Source organism: Barbus barbus (genome assembly GCF_936440315.1).
Source record: "Barbus barbus genome assembly, chromosome: 5".
Taxonomy (NCBI): Eukaryota; Metazoa; Chordata; class Actinopteri; order Cypriniformes; family Cyprinidae; genus Barbus; species Barbus barbus.
This window is the reverse complement of record NC_136733.1, coordinates 12,999,817-13,016,964: the sequence shown is the minus strand read 5'-3', so window position 1 is coordinate 13,016,964 and position 17,148 is coordinate 12,999,817. Positions and strand designations below refer to the sequence as shown.

Genomic DNA, 17,148 nt, shown 5'->3' with positions numbered 1-17,148 from the left:
AGGCATGCAAAGCTTTGGTGCATTGCAGTATCAGTTGTTCTTTTATAAATATATGCTATAATAATGGGATTGTTGCTTGATTTTATTTAATTTTTTTAATTATTATCATTTTTTAACCAGGACAGGGGGATAGAATATGATTTATTGATTCTATGTATTCTTTAGCATTTTAATTATTTAAATTTATTAAGAATATTATTACTATCAATATAAAATTCAGGCATCATCAATTGTGTTATTTTTGGTTGTGATTGCCATTTTATGAATTGCTGTTTTCTACTAAATTCATACAATAATTCAAACAATTGTACGCAATTCGTACAAACACATATTTTCTGTATAAAAAAGTAAGCAAGAAGCTGTGTATATTCACCCAACCCAAACCTCAGTAGAATGAGATTGGACAAATTCATACATATTTGCCACTAATTTGCTTGCGAGAGTAAGAAACCACCTAGAAATCACCCAGAACACCTTAGGAGCAACCTAGTTGTGACCAGCAGAAGCATTTTAAGTTACAAATTCCTCGCTTTTCAATGTTTATCCCATTCTCATGTTTGAATGCTGTGACACATGCATATGTTTACTACAAGATCTAATGGAGTTTATTGATGCGTAAATATGCTGATTGTTTGTATGTGGTGTGTTTGTAGGTTTACAGTAGTCTGGATCTGTCTCGAGGACAGCTGGAAGAGAAAGGAGAACAGCCAGAGAAGACAACAGACAGTCCTCTCACTGTTGACTCACTGAGCTGGACTCCAGACTTCACTGAGATGTATGTTAAATTTAACGGGAAAATCCAACTTCTGATGGTAGATGATTTTACATTGTCCAGGTTGGTCATGTATGGTCATTAACTGGTCCAAATTGGTCCAGATGGTAACGCCTACCTCATAGTCCACTCTTAATAAAGCTGTTTAGAGCTGGTAGACCTCTTTGGATCATCAACAAAACAGCTTCTATGTTCTTAAAACTACTTTAAATTTGTAGAACCTGACTTTTTCAGGTGGATCATGTCATTTTTCCTTGTTTCTCTTCTCCAGCCCCTCTCTCTCTCATTCATCTGACACTGAGAGCACCAGCTTGAGCAGATGTTCCGGTCTTCCTAAGTTTGCAATCTCTGCAGAAGTGGAAGACGACGAGGGTTCCCTGGCTCTGGAAGACCCCAGTAAAGTGACCTTTAGTATTGGGGAGTTGCCTCAGGATGAGCCTGATCCCACCACACCCGGTAGCACCATCAGTAACTCCACTCTCTCAGGTACAGGGGTGATTTACAGTAGATTGGATCAAACGTCCTCCACAAAAAAAAAAACAATAGGCAGTGGAGTCCTGCAGTGTATTTACTGTATTTTATGTTGATTGTACTTTGAGTTTTTGCCAAGGTACAATTGACCCCCCATTTAACTGAAAAAAAAGTGATTTATTTGTGAAACAGATAGTAATTAATATTTAAATAATAAAAAAAAAGATTCAAAGGTAAATGAATAATACAAATTTTAAATATTACAATTATTTATAGGTTGCATAACTGTTGTAAACTGTTCACGGTTTTAATTAAATTTTTTTTAATTTTTTTGGAGTAGGCAGTTTCTCTGAGCACCTGGATCAGGCGCCATCACGGGGAGATGGAGTGGAGATTCTGGACAGCTCCTGTAAGCCCTCCTCTGATACAGCCTCCTTCCTGAGTGCTCCCAAACCTGAGGCCACAGAGAAACAGTGTGTAGTCAGCAAAGTCCCAAAATCAGTGTCAACCAGCGCCCTGTCACTCATGATTCCTGGAGGTGAGTGTACAGTATGTGAAAGAATATGTTGGAATATTTTTACTTTTGTGAAATAGTGTTTGTTATTGTCCATGCCAGTTTTTTTTTTTTTTTTTGAAAGATGGTTACCTGCTGTTGCACAGCGCCAGTCAGTTGATTTATTGATTTATTCCCCCCCAGATGTTTTTGGTGTGTCACCATTAGCAAGCCCCATTTCTCCATACTCGTTGTCATCAGACCCATCCTCTAGAGATTCCTCCCCCAGCCGAGACTCGTCCCTCAGTGGTGTCGTCTGTCGTCAGCCAATCATCATTCACAGCTCAGGGAAGAAGTTTGGCTTCACTCTGCGAGCAATTCGGGTCTACGCCTGTGACAGTGACATTTATACAGTGTATCACATGGTCTGGGTGAGTGTGGCACACCACTATAGAACCCAAACAGCTGACAAAATGTATTCTCACTTAGATTTTTCATATCTCAGTTTACTGCATCACACATAGTTAAGATACTGGTGAAATCTTTTGAACATGTATGATTTACTATGTATATTGTATTGTTTGGAAATAGAATGTAGAGGATGGTGGCCCTGCTCACAAGGCTGGTCTTAAGGCTGGAGACCTGATCACTCATGTGAATGGAGAAACAGTTCATGGGCTGCTTCACACTGAGGTTGTGGAACTATTGCTGAAGGTGAACAAACCAACCAATGTTACAACTACAACACTATTTTCACTGCTTGTTTTCCATTTAATTTTGTGTTACAATACGTCTGTAAGTGACATGTGCTTATTTCACAGAGTGGAAGTAAAGTTGCGATTTCCACAACCCCTTTTGAAAACACTTCTATTAAAACTGGTCCAGCTAGAAGAAATAGTTACAGAAGCAAAATGGTGAGAAGAACCAAGAAGCCGAAGAAAGAGAAAACTCAAGAAAGGTAAGAAAACAAGAATATCATCATTCTTGTCTATTTCAGGTTTTACAAATGTTTATTTACAGTACATAACCACATATATTTGGATAAACTACCTACACCTCAGTAGCAAGATCCCCCACTGCCACTAGATGTAGCTATTGCTGCATTGTTTTTGTAATGTACAAACTGTTCAGAATGGAAAATTTGTGTACTTTTCTGCTGCATGCTGTGTAGTATATAACCTACTATTTTAAAATATTATTTAAAACTCTAGGCAGTATGTATGTATAATAATTTCATCATCCAGTGTGCTTTTTCAGTTTAAGCTTTTTTTCTCTCCAGGCGGCGTTCAGTATTCAAACGTTTTGCCATGCAGCCCTCTCCACTTTTACACACCAGCCGTAGTTTCTCCTCACTAAACCGCTCACTATCTTCAGGAGAGAGTCTACCTGGATCTCCCACACATAGTCTCTCGCCACGCTCCCCCACAGCTGCCTTTCGTCCAACACCTGACTTCAGCCAGTCAGGTGTGTTTCTTACATTACCCAGACATTGGTCCTGATGTAAATTTTTAATTTTTATATATTTTAATGTTGCCTGTCATGTCAAGGGGTGTAAATATTAGTGTTCTGTGCACTTCCTGTTCAGTTCAATGTGAAATTATAAAATATGAATGAAAGTAATTGTCACGTATAAATAATTTTTTTTATAAATTGCCACGTCTAATAAAAAATCTTAATGTTTTAACTTTCTGCTCTTTCATCCAGGTGCCACTTCATCACAGAGTAGCTCCCCCAGTTCCAGCGCACCTAACTCACCAGCAGGCTCTGGCCACATCCGACCCAGCACTCTGCATGGCCTGGGTCCCAAACTACCTGGGCGGTTACGTCAGGGTCGACGTAAATCAGCAGGGAGCATTCCTCTCTCACCATTGGCTCGCACACCCTCCCCGACCCCTCAGCCTCAGCCGACTTCTCCTCAGCGGTCCCCATCTCCCTTGCTGACTCACACAGTGGGAAGCTCCAAACCCTCTCAGGCCTTCCCTACCAAAATGCACTCACCTCCGACTATTGTACGCCATATGGTACGACCTAAAAGTGCAGAGCCTCCTCGGTCCCCACTCTTGAAGAGAGTTCAATCTGAGGAGAAGCTTTCCCCCTCTTATGCTGGTGACAAAAAACATTTATGCACCCGAAAGCACAGTTTGGAGGTCACCCAAGAGGAGTCTCAAGGGGAGGCCTCATCTAGAGGGGAGCATATCCCACAATCTATAGAGGAGAGCACTTCTTGTGAGCCACCCACCATTACTCGGGTGAGGCCTGCTGAGCAGGGTTGCCTAAAGCGGCCTGTCACTCGCAAAGTTGGTCGTCAGGAGTCAGTAGAGGAGCTAGATAGGGAGAAGCTGAAAGCCAAAGAGGTGGTGAAGAGGCAGGACTGGGCTGAGAGACGAGAGTCTATGCAAAAACAAGACACTGTGGAAGGTGCTGCTGCTGAAGATAAGGAGTGGAGTGTCCTTACACGTCCCAGTGTGAGACCCCAGGGTTCCGAATCTGGATCCCTGGACAAGTCTACAAATGCTACTTTGAAGGATGTCCTCTACAAAAAACTAAATCCGAGAGTCTGTGAGAGCATAGCTGAGTCTGTCACCAGTGGAGACTGTGTATCACTTTTAAGTGAGAATGGGAGGTCACCTTTATGTCAGTCAGATCGTCAAATGTCTCGGGCAATGAAGGAAAGTAATAAACCAGATTTCAAAGCCTCCAACATGGAGTTTGCCAGAAAGAGACAGTCCTTTGAGGATAGGGAAGACTCCTTGTGTCGAATATCCTCTGGTGTTCATGAAAGCATTCATTTCAACACCACCAGGTCCAAAAGTCTTCAGCTGGATTCTGCGTTAGCGTTAGAACATGTTAAAGGGGGCATGTGCAACATCCATGGCACTTCTGAAACTTTGGCCCCTAAGCTTTTTAGTGGAAGAGGAGAAAGTGCAGTAGAATTACTTCAGATGATTGCTTCTGATGGTCCTATCAGGAAGACCTCCTCTGAGTACAAATTGGAGGGAAGGCTTGTGTCCTCTTTAAAGCCACTAGAGGGCACCTTGGACATTGGTCTGCTTTCTGGGCCTCGGGTATCCAAGACTGACACATATCTTTCCAAAATGGCAGACAACCATGGTGAAAGTGCTATGTTGGCAGAAGATCTTTGTGGAAAGCAGCCTATTCAACAGAAAACCACAGAGAAACAGAAATGTCCACATGCAGGGATGTCTGGGACACTTAACCCTAAGGACAGTGTGTATTTGAGCAGTAAAACGGTTACAAAAGAAGAGTCCATTTTCAATAAGGACTCTACAATAAGTTCTGCTTGCAATGAGGCCTTGCATGATAGAAATAAATTTAATGATGGAGTGAGGTTGCAGATTACAACCACTAAAGTGGAGTCCATAGACACAAGTGTGAAATCGGAGACTAGGCTAAAGACAGCTCAGGAGATGAGAGCTGCACGACACAATGCTCACTTTGCATGTGGGAAAACGCCCTCCATCAGGGAAGTCAGCAATGAAGACCAGGAAGATGACATGGAAAATATAGAGGATACATCTCCAAAGCAAAACGAAACTCAGCTGATACAACCGGTTCTTAGTAAAACAAATCAACCTGAGGAAATCCCAGTGTCTTCTGCTGTTTTTTCTCAACTCAACTCTGTCCAGCAACTCCCAGAAGCAGATTCTGGCAAAAATAATAGTAGGCAGAGTGAGACACCAAATATTTCTCGCAGTCCATCAATGTCTACAGAGAAGGATAGCATAAATAAAGACAAACCAGCTGATACAAAGACCACTGCAGTGATAAAGCAGGTCCATTTATCAGAAAATGTTATGGACAATGCTCGTGCAACATCAAGCCCAACTTTGGCTAAAACCAAGACTGTGATAGATAGAAAGGATAGGGCTGGTAGCACCAAAGACCTTCTCAACATCAATCCAGAGCATCTTCAAGATTTGAAGGAAAGCAAAACATCTAGCCGAGTGAAAAGTTTGGACAAAAACGTAGAGTCTACACTGGGAGACAGAACTGATGTTACGCCAACCTCAGCTGCTGACTCAGGGCAGGCTAAACCAGAGATATCCATCAAAGAAATGGCACCCATCCCGCAGAGTCTATCTTTATCTTCCTCGGTCACAACATCCACTGTGTCTTCTGTCTCAGCGCCATCAGATGCATCCGAGACCACTATTGTTAAAAGCTCATTGTCTACCTTTCAAAGAAAAACCACTCCATCTGCCATTGCTGCCCCATTGAAAGACATGCCTGCTACTGATTCAAAATCCAAAGCCAGTGCAAGCACCACCACACAACTTTCTGGGTTGACTGAAGTAAAAACAACCACCATCCAACCACCACAGTCTGATCAGACTTGTGCCAACATTTCAAGCTCTGTTGGACTGGCAAATGGACAGACAGCAAGTATTTCAGCTCAACTCTCCAAACAAATCTCAGACAGAACACAAAATTCCATTGCATCAAGTGGTAGCAGAGAATTCAGTGTGCAAACCCATCAGTCTCAACAGGGCTTAAACAAAAATCAACATGCAGACAAAGTAAATGCAGAGAAGGCAAGTAGCCAATCCAATTTAATGGTGAAGGACCTTAAAACCCTGCCAGCATGTGGAGACAAAATGGACTCGAGAGATAAAATGGCTTCTAAAAAGTACTCCAAATGCAGTATGAGTGAAAAGGTTACTTGTGTCTCTAACCCTTCAGTCAAAGCTGAAGTTTCAGAAAACTGTGAAAAGCAGGAAGCCATCTTCAGAAGCCAAGTAAACATGAATATCACATCAATGGACACGGGTGCAAGCCCACCAAAGACTAGAAGTTGTGACACTTCAACAAAAGACACTGTGCATGTGCAATCTGCAATTAAAACAGAAGAAAAACAGAAATCCAAGACTGTTGTTGATGTAGACACTGAGAAGGCCAAGAAGCAAGTAAGGGACTTGTCCATCACGGAGACAAGTTCAACACAGACTGCAATAAAACAGACGCAACCATCTGGTAGTGCTACACTAAAACAAACCCCTTTGAGTTCCAAAAACAAGCCCCGAGTAGACTCTCCTCTTGTTACGCAGTCTTTAGGGAAGGCAGTTGAAGATAAGGGAAAGCAGGAAAACATAGCACAGCTACATCCTATTGTCAAAGACAACGTAGTAAAACCAAAGGAGCTAAGAGATTCAGTCTTGTCTACACCTAAATCTCAGCCTCATAAAGACACCCGCACTGGTTCTCAATGTGGCTCTGTGCCAGTGTTGCCTGTGCCAGCTGTTAAAATCCATGTGTCAAGTGGACTTCCTCCTGGTAAAGGCAACGCTGCTGTAGTTGAATCACTTGGACCTTCCTCAAAGGAACAAGTAAAGTCCAGAATTGATGTTCCAAGATCAGAGTCTCTCAAGGGCTCCAGCACAAGTGATCCCATAGGGACAACTACTACTACAAAATCCAGTCCTGGCCCTAAACATGCCTCCAGTGAGTCAAAGGTGACTGACAAACAAATTTCATCCAACCGAAAAGAGCAAGTAGAAAAGAAGAGAAAGGAACCTACTCTAGATACATCGTCAGCACTCAAAACTAACCGCAAAGACTCATCAAGAGGCATGCCTTTGGCAAAGGATAGTACTACTGTTGAAAAAGATTCAGCCCGTCCTAAACAAACAAAGGATGCGCCACGTGGTTCAACTTGTAAAAAGTGATGTGATGTATTGTATTGTAGTTGCCAAGCATATTGAATTTTAAAAAGACTGAGGATGTAAACATCATTTTTGTCTGTATGTAATGTCATGAACCCTTTTTATCTGAGGACCGGTGAAGCTGTTACTTTGGGTTTTCATAAGAAACCAGAAATTAATTTGTTTGTTTGTGATCTATTATTCTCCGTTAATATTATGTAAAAAAAAAAAAAAAAAGTGTAGGCTGAATGTTGACTTATTTTGCTGCTGATTTGTGGTCTTGTTTTAGATCTCGCAAAAGCACCAAAATTAGTCATTGTATTGTGCTGCGATGTGATGTAACGTGTGCAATAATTGGGGAGACAGAGTGTAGATGCCTTTTTTAAGGATTAAATGAACTGTGCCAATCCTGGTTGAGTGTAACTGTACCAAACAAAGAGCACCTCGAATTTAGAGATGAAGGTGCATGTTAACTGACTGTAAAAAAAAAAAAAAAAAAAGCGTCACGCTTATTCAGGCTAGCGTTATCATGTATTACACTGGTTTTTGATGCATTTTAAAACCACTAGGAAACTATATGTAGCAATGGTGCTATTGATGTGGCTTACATTCTGCAAATAGAACAAATCACTTATTTTATTTTTTCACTTATTGTTTTTTCTTCTTTTTTTTTTTTGTGACCTTGTCAGCAAAGTTTTGTTTTGGGTAGTGGTGCACAGAGGGAAAGCACTTTGTCCTGTGCTTCTCACCTGGAACTATTTTATATTGGAATCATCTTATGGTTCTGGAATCATAGTGGAAGGGGCGTTAGTTTTTTGGGGAAATATGGCTTGCTGTTCTTAGCAGGTCATGGTGAAATTCACATTCCTTTCACATACATTTGTAAGGATTAATTTTTATGCAATATATTGTAAATACAGCAGCATTAATTGTACAGAGGAGTCGGTTGAAAATGAGTGTTGTATGTTTTATATGTATATATTTTGCTATGTCATTATGTTTGTATACTGTACTTAATGTTAGTCTCCTAGTGATGTTATCTGCTCAGTAATTGTGCTGATATAGTCTAAACTAGCAGAATAATGATAGTCTCGCTCTGAAATGAAGTGTACTTGAAGTCTCACTAAAGTGTGTAGGGCTTAACCATATGTATTTTAAGTGACGCAGCAGAGTTGCTCTCCGAATGTTCATTATACTTGATGCCACTAACAAGGAAATCATGCATTTACATGAAACGGGGACAGGGCAGATGTAGCACACTATATAAAAGGCAAGTTTCAGAGACTGAAGGATTACCCCATGATTAAGGTTTGCTACTATGTAGATTATATACAATCTGTTTTTCAAAAAAAGAAAAATGTCAAGCTTTTAGGGCTAACATTTGGCATACAGGAACATGATGTATTTCCCCTGGTTTGGTTAAAAGGGCTTATACAGGGATAATCAAATGTGTTTTAGCAACATGTCAGGGCAGGTAGTTGGCGCTTGTGATAAATGTCAGGAGTTTCACTGCATGTTCGTTCTTCGTGTTCCATCATTCATATTTCTTACATACTCATAAGCAAAGTACATCACTTACAAATGGGAACTGTGTAATACTTTACTGAATGCATTTGTGCTATTAACATCTCTAGTCACGCAATAGGACTGCTAAGCGCATTTCCTGCACTTTTTACCTTTAAGACCTTTCAAAGCTCTCCTTCCTTTTTGTGCTCAAACTTTAAAAAGCATATTTGTCATTAGTTATGCTTGGTTTGACGTTTAAGCAGTTGCATAATGACCACTTAAGGTTAGCATCAGAACAGAGAAGAGGATGAATAATTGTGTCTTTTGATAACATTTGGTCTGAACTTTAAACCTGCTGTAGCTCTGCTGGTGTGCATACATCATGTACCAACTTAAAGTAAAGCGACTGTGTATCTAGGCCAATTTCAGTACACCTATATTGTGAAAAATCTAGGCTATATTACCGTATGATATTGAAGTATTTGTGATTTAATGTTTTATGTAAACAGAGTATATATCTGAGCTGAACACACAGATCTGCACAAGTAACTAAACAACAGAATGCACCATGTATAATGAAAAGATTGTAGAGATTTTAAAGTGTATTAGCAGACTGACGTTTCAGTTTCTTATAGGCTTTACAAATGTAGCTTAGGAGGTCTAAAGAGATACAAGGCGCCTTAAGATTAAAAACACAATGCTTATTGGGAAATTGCGGAAGACATTCTAAGCAAACATAATAGAAACTTTAATGATAAAATGTGAATGTTTTATAGGACATATGCATTGTCTGTTCTCCAATATTGATAGTATTGCCATGAATTAACTCCAGACATTCATGTTGTTGGTGTTTCTTTTCCTTCTTCCCTTTTCTGACAATGTTTAAATCCTTTAAGAAGCACATTAAATGTTTGTTTACAACTACTTCATGGATGTATACTTTGTACATTTGTGTTATTTGCCAAATTAATGTGCTGCGTCACAGGCAGTTGTGCGTGCGTGTGTGTGTATGTGTGTGCGTGTGTGTGTGAGTTCCTCTTAGCAGACACTTGCTGTTGAAGACCATTAGTGTGGTAGCCTAATGTTGTCCTTCTAGTTCAGTATGTTCTTGCTTGTTTTCCGGAGTTTTCTTTCCTCTCTCTATTTGTGAAAACAGTGTTTATGTAGATGATTCTGCTTATCATTGTCTTTTAGGATCTGTGCAGTAAGAGATGTGGTTTTGAGTTTTGTACATCACCCACAGAAAGCTCTATGGATGTCATAGATGTTGTATACTAAACAAATATTTATACTTCTAAAGTTGTATAATACTGAAAATAAAAAGGCATGTCAAAATTACCTTTTATTGTCTTTTTCCTTTAAATTTCTTGATTATGGAGACTTCAAGTCTTTTCAAGTAAAGCAGATTTAACGAGACTGCAAAAAGACAATAGACTTGTGTTATTTGATCATTAAGACGAAGATTTTAGTCAATTTTTTGGTCCATTTTTCAACATATTATGTTGATCTCCCAACTTAAAGCAGATGTTCATGTTTTGTTTATGTAGTCTGCATTTGGAGGGAGACCAAACAAACTCTTAATTTACAGTTGTGAATATCTTGAATATTTTCTAATTCTCCTGACAAGGCAGAAAATGGTCAATATAATTAGGATTGTAACTAGAATTATAACAAATGCAAGTACACCGACAGGTAATTCACACTGAAATTCAGCATCAATAATCCTTGTTCCTGTGCCATTACAAGTGGTCTCCATTAAGTGTTTTACTTTGATTTAGTTTTTTATAACCCAGTTGATGAACTCAAAGTTGCTACAGTTGCATACCAGGGGATTGTAGCTCAGATCAACAGTACTGTTATTTCCCAGATCCATAACGCTTCTGACATCCACTGTCAGAATGGCATTACTGGCATAGTTAAGTTGGAGAAAATGCAGGGAGTAAAATCCACAGGTGCTCAGTTTGACCAATCTGTTTTCACTCAGGTCTACTTGGCTGAGATGCATGAGACCTTTAAACAAGCTCTCTTCAAAAGCAGTTCTTTTGCATGAAGCTAGAATGAGGGTTTCCAAAAGGGGGACGTATTAAAAAAAGCTCCGTCTTGGTAAGAACTCCTCCTTGAATTGTGTTCCCCTTTAAATTGAGGAGTTGCAAATTCTTCAACCGTTTGAAAATGTGCACGTTTGTCAGACTGGTATTTGACCAGGAGAGATTTAGAGTTTTGAGATTCTGTAGATTACTAAAAGTTGAGCTGTCATTCAAAGTGTAGTATGAATGGCTAAAGTCCAAATGCTCCAACTGTGGAGTTGCACTGAAAGGCAGTGAACTCCAGAACATTTGTGAGCCATAGCTGAGATTAAGGAGTTTCCGTTCACTCAGACCAAACAGCTGGTCATTACAACAAGGTCCCCTGGGATTTACTAAACTAAGGCTGAGATCTAGCTCTTCTAGGATTCCGAGAGTCTCCAAGCATTTGCTGCTAAAATTAAGTTGCTTTGAATTCCCGCTCACGGACAAGTGCATAAGCAAGGGAACGTTTCTGGTGTTGATGTTGCAGACATCTTTAAACCGGTTCTCATCTAGCACCAGAGGGGACAATGTAGATGGGCCAGTCATGTTAAATTGCAATGAATCCAGGTGGGCTCTAGTAAGGTCAAGCTTTTTAATCCATCGAATGGGAAATTATTTAGGTCTGAGAAATGCTGAAGCTGGAAATCCAAGTCAGTAACGAAGATCTTGCACAAAGTTTGTAGTGCAGCTGATGGTATGTACACACGTGGATCGGTTTCATACAATTCCAGGTTCAGTCTGTTGGTTTTAAGGCCTTCAAGCCCTTTCAGTAGGGAGGAGAATTTCATCTTGCTAAGGCAGCCACTTAACTCAAGACTACTCAAGTTCGGGGATTTAAATGCACCTGGTTCTATATTGATAAAATCTTTTCCTTTGAAGCTGATGCTCATCCCGTGCACATTTCGGCGTAGTGCCAAATCATCCTCTTTTATCCGGTCAATGGAGTTCATGTCCAGCTGCAGGCTGTGTAAGTTTTGACAGTGGAAACTGCTAAATCCATCTAAAGAGCGAATTTCACTTCCCCCAATGTCCAAAACCTCCAAATATGCAAGATTATCTGATGGGATGTCTGATAGGCTTTGTATATTTGACTGAGCAAGGCTTAGATATATGAGTGTTAGAGGTCCAGAAAAAGCTCTTTCTGTGATGAACACAAGTGGGTTTCCAATTAGGATAAGGTCTACCAAGTCAGGCTGATATTTAAAAATGTCTTCAAACATGAAAGTGATGCCACATCTGTGAGTTATAGGGTTAGATGTGAGATGAAGAAACTTTTCAAGATGAACTGTATAAAATTGTACAAGTTGTTTTGCGCACCTTGTCAGGTCTAAATAATTCAAGCTCGTTAGCCTCTGAAAAGTAAAGTTGTAAAGGGCAGGAAGATAGTTGAAGCTAAATTTCAAAATTTGGGCAGAATTTGGTATCTCATTTGGAATGATGTAGGTCATAGCCATTTACAACTTGAAAAAACAAAAAAAAAAAAAACTCTGAAACCAATCATTAGTGTTACATCGAAAACTGAAACATAACATAAAACATGATATAAACAGCATATTAATTCGTGGCTCACTTTTGTCTGTAATGTTGAAAATCATGCAAAATGAGCTACCATAAATGTACCTGTTGACGCTGTCTCCTAGCCCATGGTGTTGCTTCGTTATGCAGTAAAAGGCGAAACAGAATAGTGTAACAGAACGTGTAGAAAACAAAATGCTTCTCCATAGTGTACAGGACAAAAAAAGAACAGTGTCTCCTCTTCATTCAAATATATAGGTAAAATAGAGGAACTTCACGTAAAACAAGAAACGTCCAACTGTAACTTCCCTTTATGTCAATAATGGTTTTCTGTATGCTTCACTGTGATGAAGTACAGAAAGCAAACATGCCCTTTCCGACATTGGGAAATTTTTACCTCTTTCAGTTTGAAGTAGATCAGAACTTTCCAAAAATCTGTTTTGTTTTGTGTTTTAATCCTGAAGGGCAGTATGATAAAAGAAAAAATCGTAACTGGATATTGAGTAACAATTTGTGTGAAAAAAGTACCTGGCCAAACACTTTGAATTGAATTAAATACATTTTATCTGTACGATTGTGACTGGATCTAATGTATGTCCATTTCGTGCATCAGTTTCAACCAAATTATTTTCACGTATGCCAAACTATTTGTTGACTATTTGTTAAACTATTTGTTGTTATACAGTATTACTATTAGTGTTCAAGGGGAAATGATTTCCTGGGGGCCAGGACATATTTGCATTGACCTTTAGCTGCATTATACCCTCAAAGAGAGGATCAAATATTTTGGATGTGCCTTCTTTATATTTGCTTTATACCATGGTCTGCTTGAATACTCTATTCTGATCGGTTGAAAGGTGTTCAGGTATTTCTAGTCCGATTAATCACCATTCTAAATGTTTGTTAGAACTGGGTACTGACTTGTGGAATCATAATACACTGTCTCTCATGAAGCCTTGCAATAGAAACAGCTTTCCTGTAGGGGGTGTTATTTTGCTGTCTTTGCTCTCTTCTGTAATAGGGTGAAAAATTGTGATGTTGGTTGGTAGTTATGCAATCCTTACATCCAATTGAGAGATAAAGGCCACACTCATTATAATGTACATATAAATAGAAATAAATATTTTTTTCAGATTATAGTGTCTCAGTGGAGCCAGAGGATTACTCTGTTTTCAAATCCAAATGTTAATACACAGGACATGACTCCAGATTTAATGACTTCCTGCATGTCTAGTGTGTACCACCAATTGCTTTAACTTGTATTGATATGTGCATTATATAATTATGTATTTGGCACTATTCATGTGTTTATGGATTATCTTCACATATCTAATTTATATAATTGCTCATTTCTCTGTACAATCCCCATATTATTTCTCATCTTTATTACTAGTTTGCAAAACACCTACCTGGATGACTTCTACAGTTTCATTAGTAGTTAATCAAAAAGAGCTTCAAAGATACAGTATTCTAGCAGCAATACTGTTAAATAAGTATTGTGCACGGTCATTTTAAAAGTAAAGGTTGACTGTATCAGATGTCAGAGTGTTAATAAGAATTTCAATGAAGCTGAAAAAAGGGAACTGTGGAAATGATGTACTGATGATCATCTGCATTATGAAGTTTGACTCATAAGATCAGCAAAAGTGGTGATTTTGCTAATTTTCACAAAGTCACTTTTATCACATGAGCTGATTTCAAGTATTGGGCAAAATAGTGGATTTTACCAGGAACGTGTCAGTAAAACCACATGAGTCTTAAAAAAAATACAGTAACAACCATAATATCCACCAAACTTATAGAAATTCCATACAGTTATTTTTTATTTTTTTTGCTACAACTGTCTTTCAAAAAGCAATTTACACAGTTTCAAGATCCTTCAGTAGTATTTAGTGAATTAACTGTGGTATTTTGACAATCTGTAGCTGCATTGTCTAATAAAAAACATACATGCATACATACAAAGAAGGAAGACAATATTTTATGGTTTACAGTATGTATTATTATGTATATATAAATACACACAGTATATATTTTGAAAATATTTGTCTATATATTCATATAATTTATATAATAAATATATTTATTTATATTTATATTTCTGAAATATATACATGCATGTGTGTGTATTTATATATACATAATAAATATACACAGTACGTATACACTATGTAAACAAAAATGTTTATTTTGTATGCGATTAATCGCGATTAATCGTTTGACAGCAATAGTATTATTATTATACACAGTTCAGGACAGTTGTGCAAATAGTAATCACTCTCTATTCTATTTCTATTTTATCTATAGCTCTGGGGTTTTTCACTTTTATCACTTTCTTTGGTTTTACTATTTATAAGTATGTGTAAAATGAACATTTTTCTTTTATTCTATTAACTGCTGACAACATTTATCCAAAATTCAGACAGCAGAAAATGACAGCTGGTCAAAATAGCAAATGTGATGTAGCATTTTCAGAGCTCAAGAAAACAATTTCATATTAGTTCAGTAAACAACACAATACTAATGTTTTAACTTAGGAAGGCTTCAGAAATCAATATTTGGTGGAATAACCCTGATTGTTTGATGACTTGTGATCGTCCATCTTCCCCTTGATAACATTCAAAAGATTTTCAATAGGGTTCAGATCTGGAGATTGGGCTGGCCATGACAGGGTCCACTATCCACACCTTGATTAAGACATGGAGCATTGTCCTGTTGGAAAAAAAAAAAACAGTCCTCAGCGTGCAGGAACATTGTCAGAGCAGAAGAAAGCAAGTTTTATTCCAGGACAACATTGTACTTAGCTTGATTCGTGCACCCTTCACAAAGACGAATGTGCCTCATTCCAGCCCTTGCCGAAGCACCTTCAGATCATCACAGATCCTCCATCAAATTTTACAGTGTGTGCGAGATACTATGGCTTGTAGGCCTCTTCAGGTCTCCTTTTAACCATTAGATTAAAATTGGACTAATCCGAGTCTACAGTCCAATCTTTAGGATCTTTTGCATTTTAAGGATGGAACCAACCTGACACTTTATCCCTCTGCCAGTACACTCTTAAAAATAAAGGTGCTTTATGATGCCATCATGCCATAGAAGAACCTTTTTGTCTAAATGGTTCCATAAAGAACCTTTAACATCTGAAGAACCTTTCTGTTTCACAAAAGGTTCTTTGTGGCGAAAGAAGGTTCTCCAGGTTATAAAAAGTTAAGAAAGAGATGGTTCTTCTAGGGCTAGGCCATCGCTGTGAAGAACCTTTTGAAGCACCTTTATTTTTAAGAGTGTAAAGCCAGAATTGAACCCTTCTTTTCCTTTCTCAAAACATTTCTTTTCAACTCTTTTGGCATGGTCTATTGTTATTATTTCATGCATTCTTATTAATTCAATTCTAATTACTTTTGAGGTACTACTAGCACTGTTATGCCATCCAGCTGGTCCTATTGCAAGAGTATAGTGATCGTTTGTATCCTTTTTCTCATTAAATAAGATTTGGTTGAGGTGATTTACCTAATCTGTACTTCATTAAGCAGAATGAGGTGTGCCTGTGTTGGAATTGAACAGACACTGGAGTGGAATGACTCCCATGTAGAGATGCTGGTTTAAGAAAAAGTTTGAGTGGTCTCATAATTTTTTCCAGAGCTGAACTTGTTTTATATTTCTTTATTTAAAAAAAGACCCTTTAACACTAGCACTCTATTCTATTTGTATTCTATACTTCCTTTCTTTTTATTTATTAATAAACAAACAAAAAAACTGTAACACCCTGTTTTTATATATATTGTGACGAGCGTCCCGAAGGGTCATCAGCGTCGCCCTGGAAACAAACGAGGAACACCTGCCCATCCTCATCACAGGCTGATCGGTCACAGCTGCGGCTCATCAGGCGGTGGCTACATAAGCCACGTAAACCCCACACACAGGGAGACTACTCCATGAGACCAAGCACTAACTCGCCCTCTCATTTCTCCCACAGACAGCAGCGTGTGACCGACCAGCCCCACTGGAACACTTCACGGATTCACTGCACTGGGAAAACAAGAAGAGAGCACTCACCGCACTGGAGCACCCACAAGGACCCTTTTCCCCGTTGTTGCCCATCACTGCTCCTCAATAAAGCCAATAAAGTGTGATTCCTCACCCCGTTACACTGGTGGAGAACGCAGGCAGATTCGTGAGGAATCACCGACAAGCGATTTCCCTGACCTCATCTTTTTTTTCCCTTTGTGTTCCCTCTTTTTGTTTTTCAGGCGGGCGCTCCTCCCCTCACCATGGATGAAATCCTCCAACGGCTCGCCGAGGTTAGCATCCGCCAGCAGCAGATCGTTGAGCACCTCGCCACCCGTCAAGGAGAGACGGAGCAAGGGCTCGCTGCTCAGCGCGTTCCGCTGCCGGACCCCCGAGTGCAAGCCACGAAATTGCTCCCCAAGATGACCCTGCATGATGATGTGGAAGCGTTCCTTCAAATGTTTGAGATAACGGCAACCTCTGAAGGGTGGCATCCCGATGACTGGGCATGGGTGTTAGCTCCCCTGCTGACGGGTGAAGCTCAGCGCACGTTCTTTACTCTTCCTACCGCCTCTGCCGACCAGTATGCGGAGGTTAAGAGGGAAATCCTCACTCGCGGGAGATTATCACCTATCTGTGCCGCTCAGTACTTCGCTG

At 39.3% G+C, this 17,148-nt stretch overlaps 1 protein-coding gene and 1 pseudogene across 2 annotated transcripts in view; one reads left to right on the top strand and one right to left on the bottom strand.

The window, feature by feature from the left end:
- The window catches only part of mast4 (microtubule associated serine/threonine kinase family member 4), a 122,337-nt gene extending 112,110 nt beyond the window's left edge, over positions 1-10,227 (top strand). The window contains exons 22-29 of the mRNA XM_079417320.1: positions 654-775; positions 1,044-1,258; positions 1,584-1,781; positions 1,941-2,167; positions 2,328-2,450; positions 2,558-2,694; positions 3,016-3,200; positions 3,441-10,227. Coding sequence (XP_079273446.1) covers positions 654-775; positions 1,044-1,258; positions 1,584-1,781; positions 1,941-2,167; positions 2,328-2,450; positions 2,558-2,694; positions 3,016-3,200; positions 3,441-7,420 — 5,187 coding nt within the window. The 3' untranslated portion in view covers positions 7,421-10,227. The remainder of the gene's footprint in view (positions 1-653; positions 776-1,043; positions 1,259-1,583; positions 1,782-1,940; positions 2,168-2,327; positions 2,451-2,557; positions 2,695-3,015; positions 3,201-3,440) is intronic.
- On the bottom strand, positions 9,554-12,425 carry LOC306870522 (CD180 antigen-like; annotated as a pseudogene). The gene is made up of 3 exons: positions 12,289-12,425; positions 10,587-12,207; positions 9,554-9,562 (listed from the first exon to the last, which is right to left on the bottom strand). The product of its transcript is annotated as a CD180 antigen-like (transcript).
- Between the last annotated feature and the right edge of the window lie 4,723 nt (positions 12,426-17,148).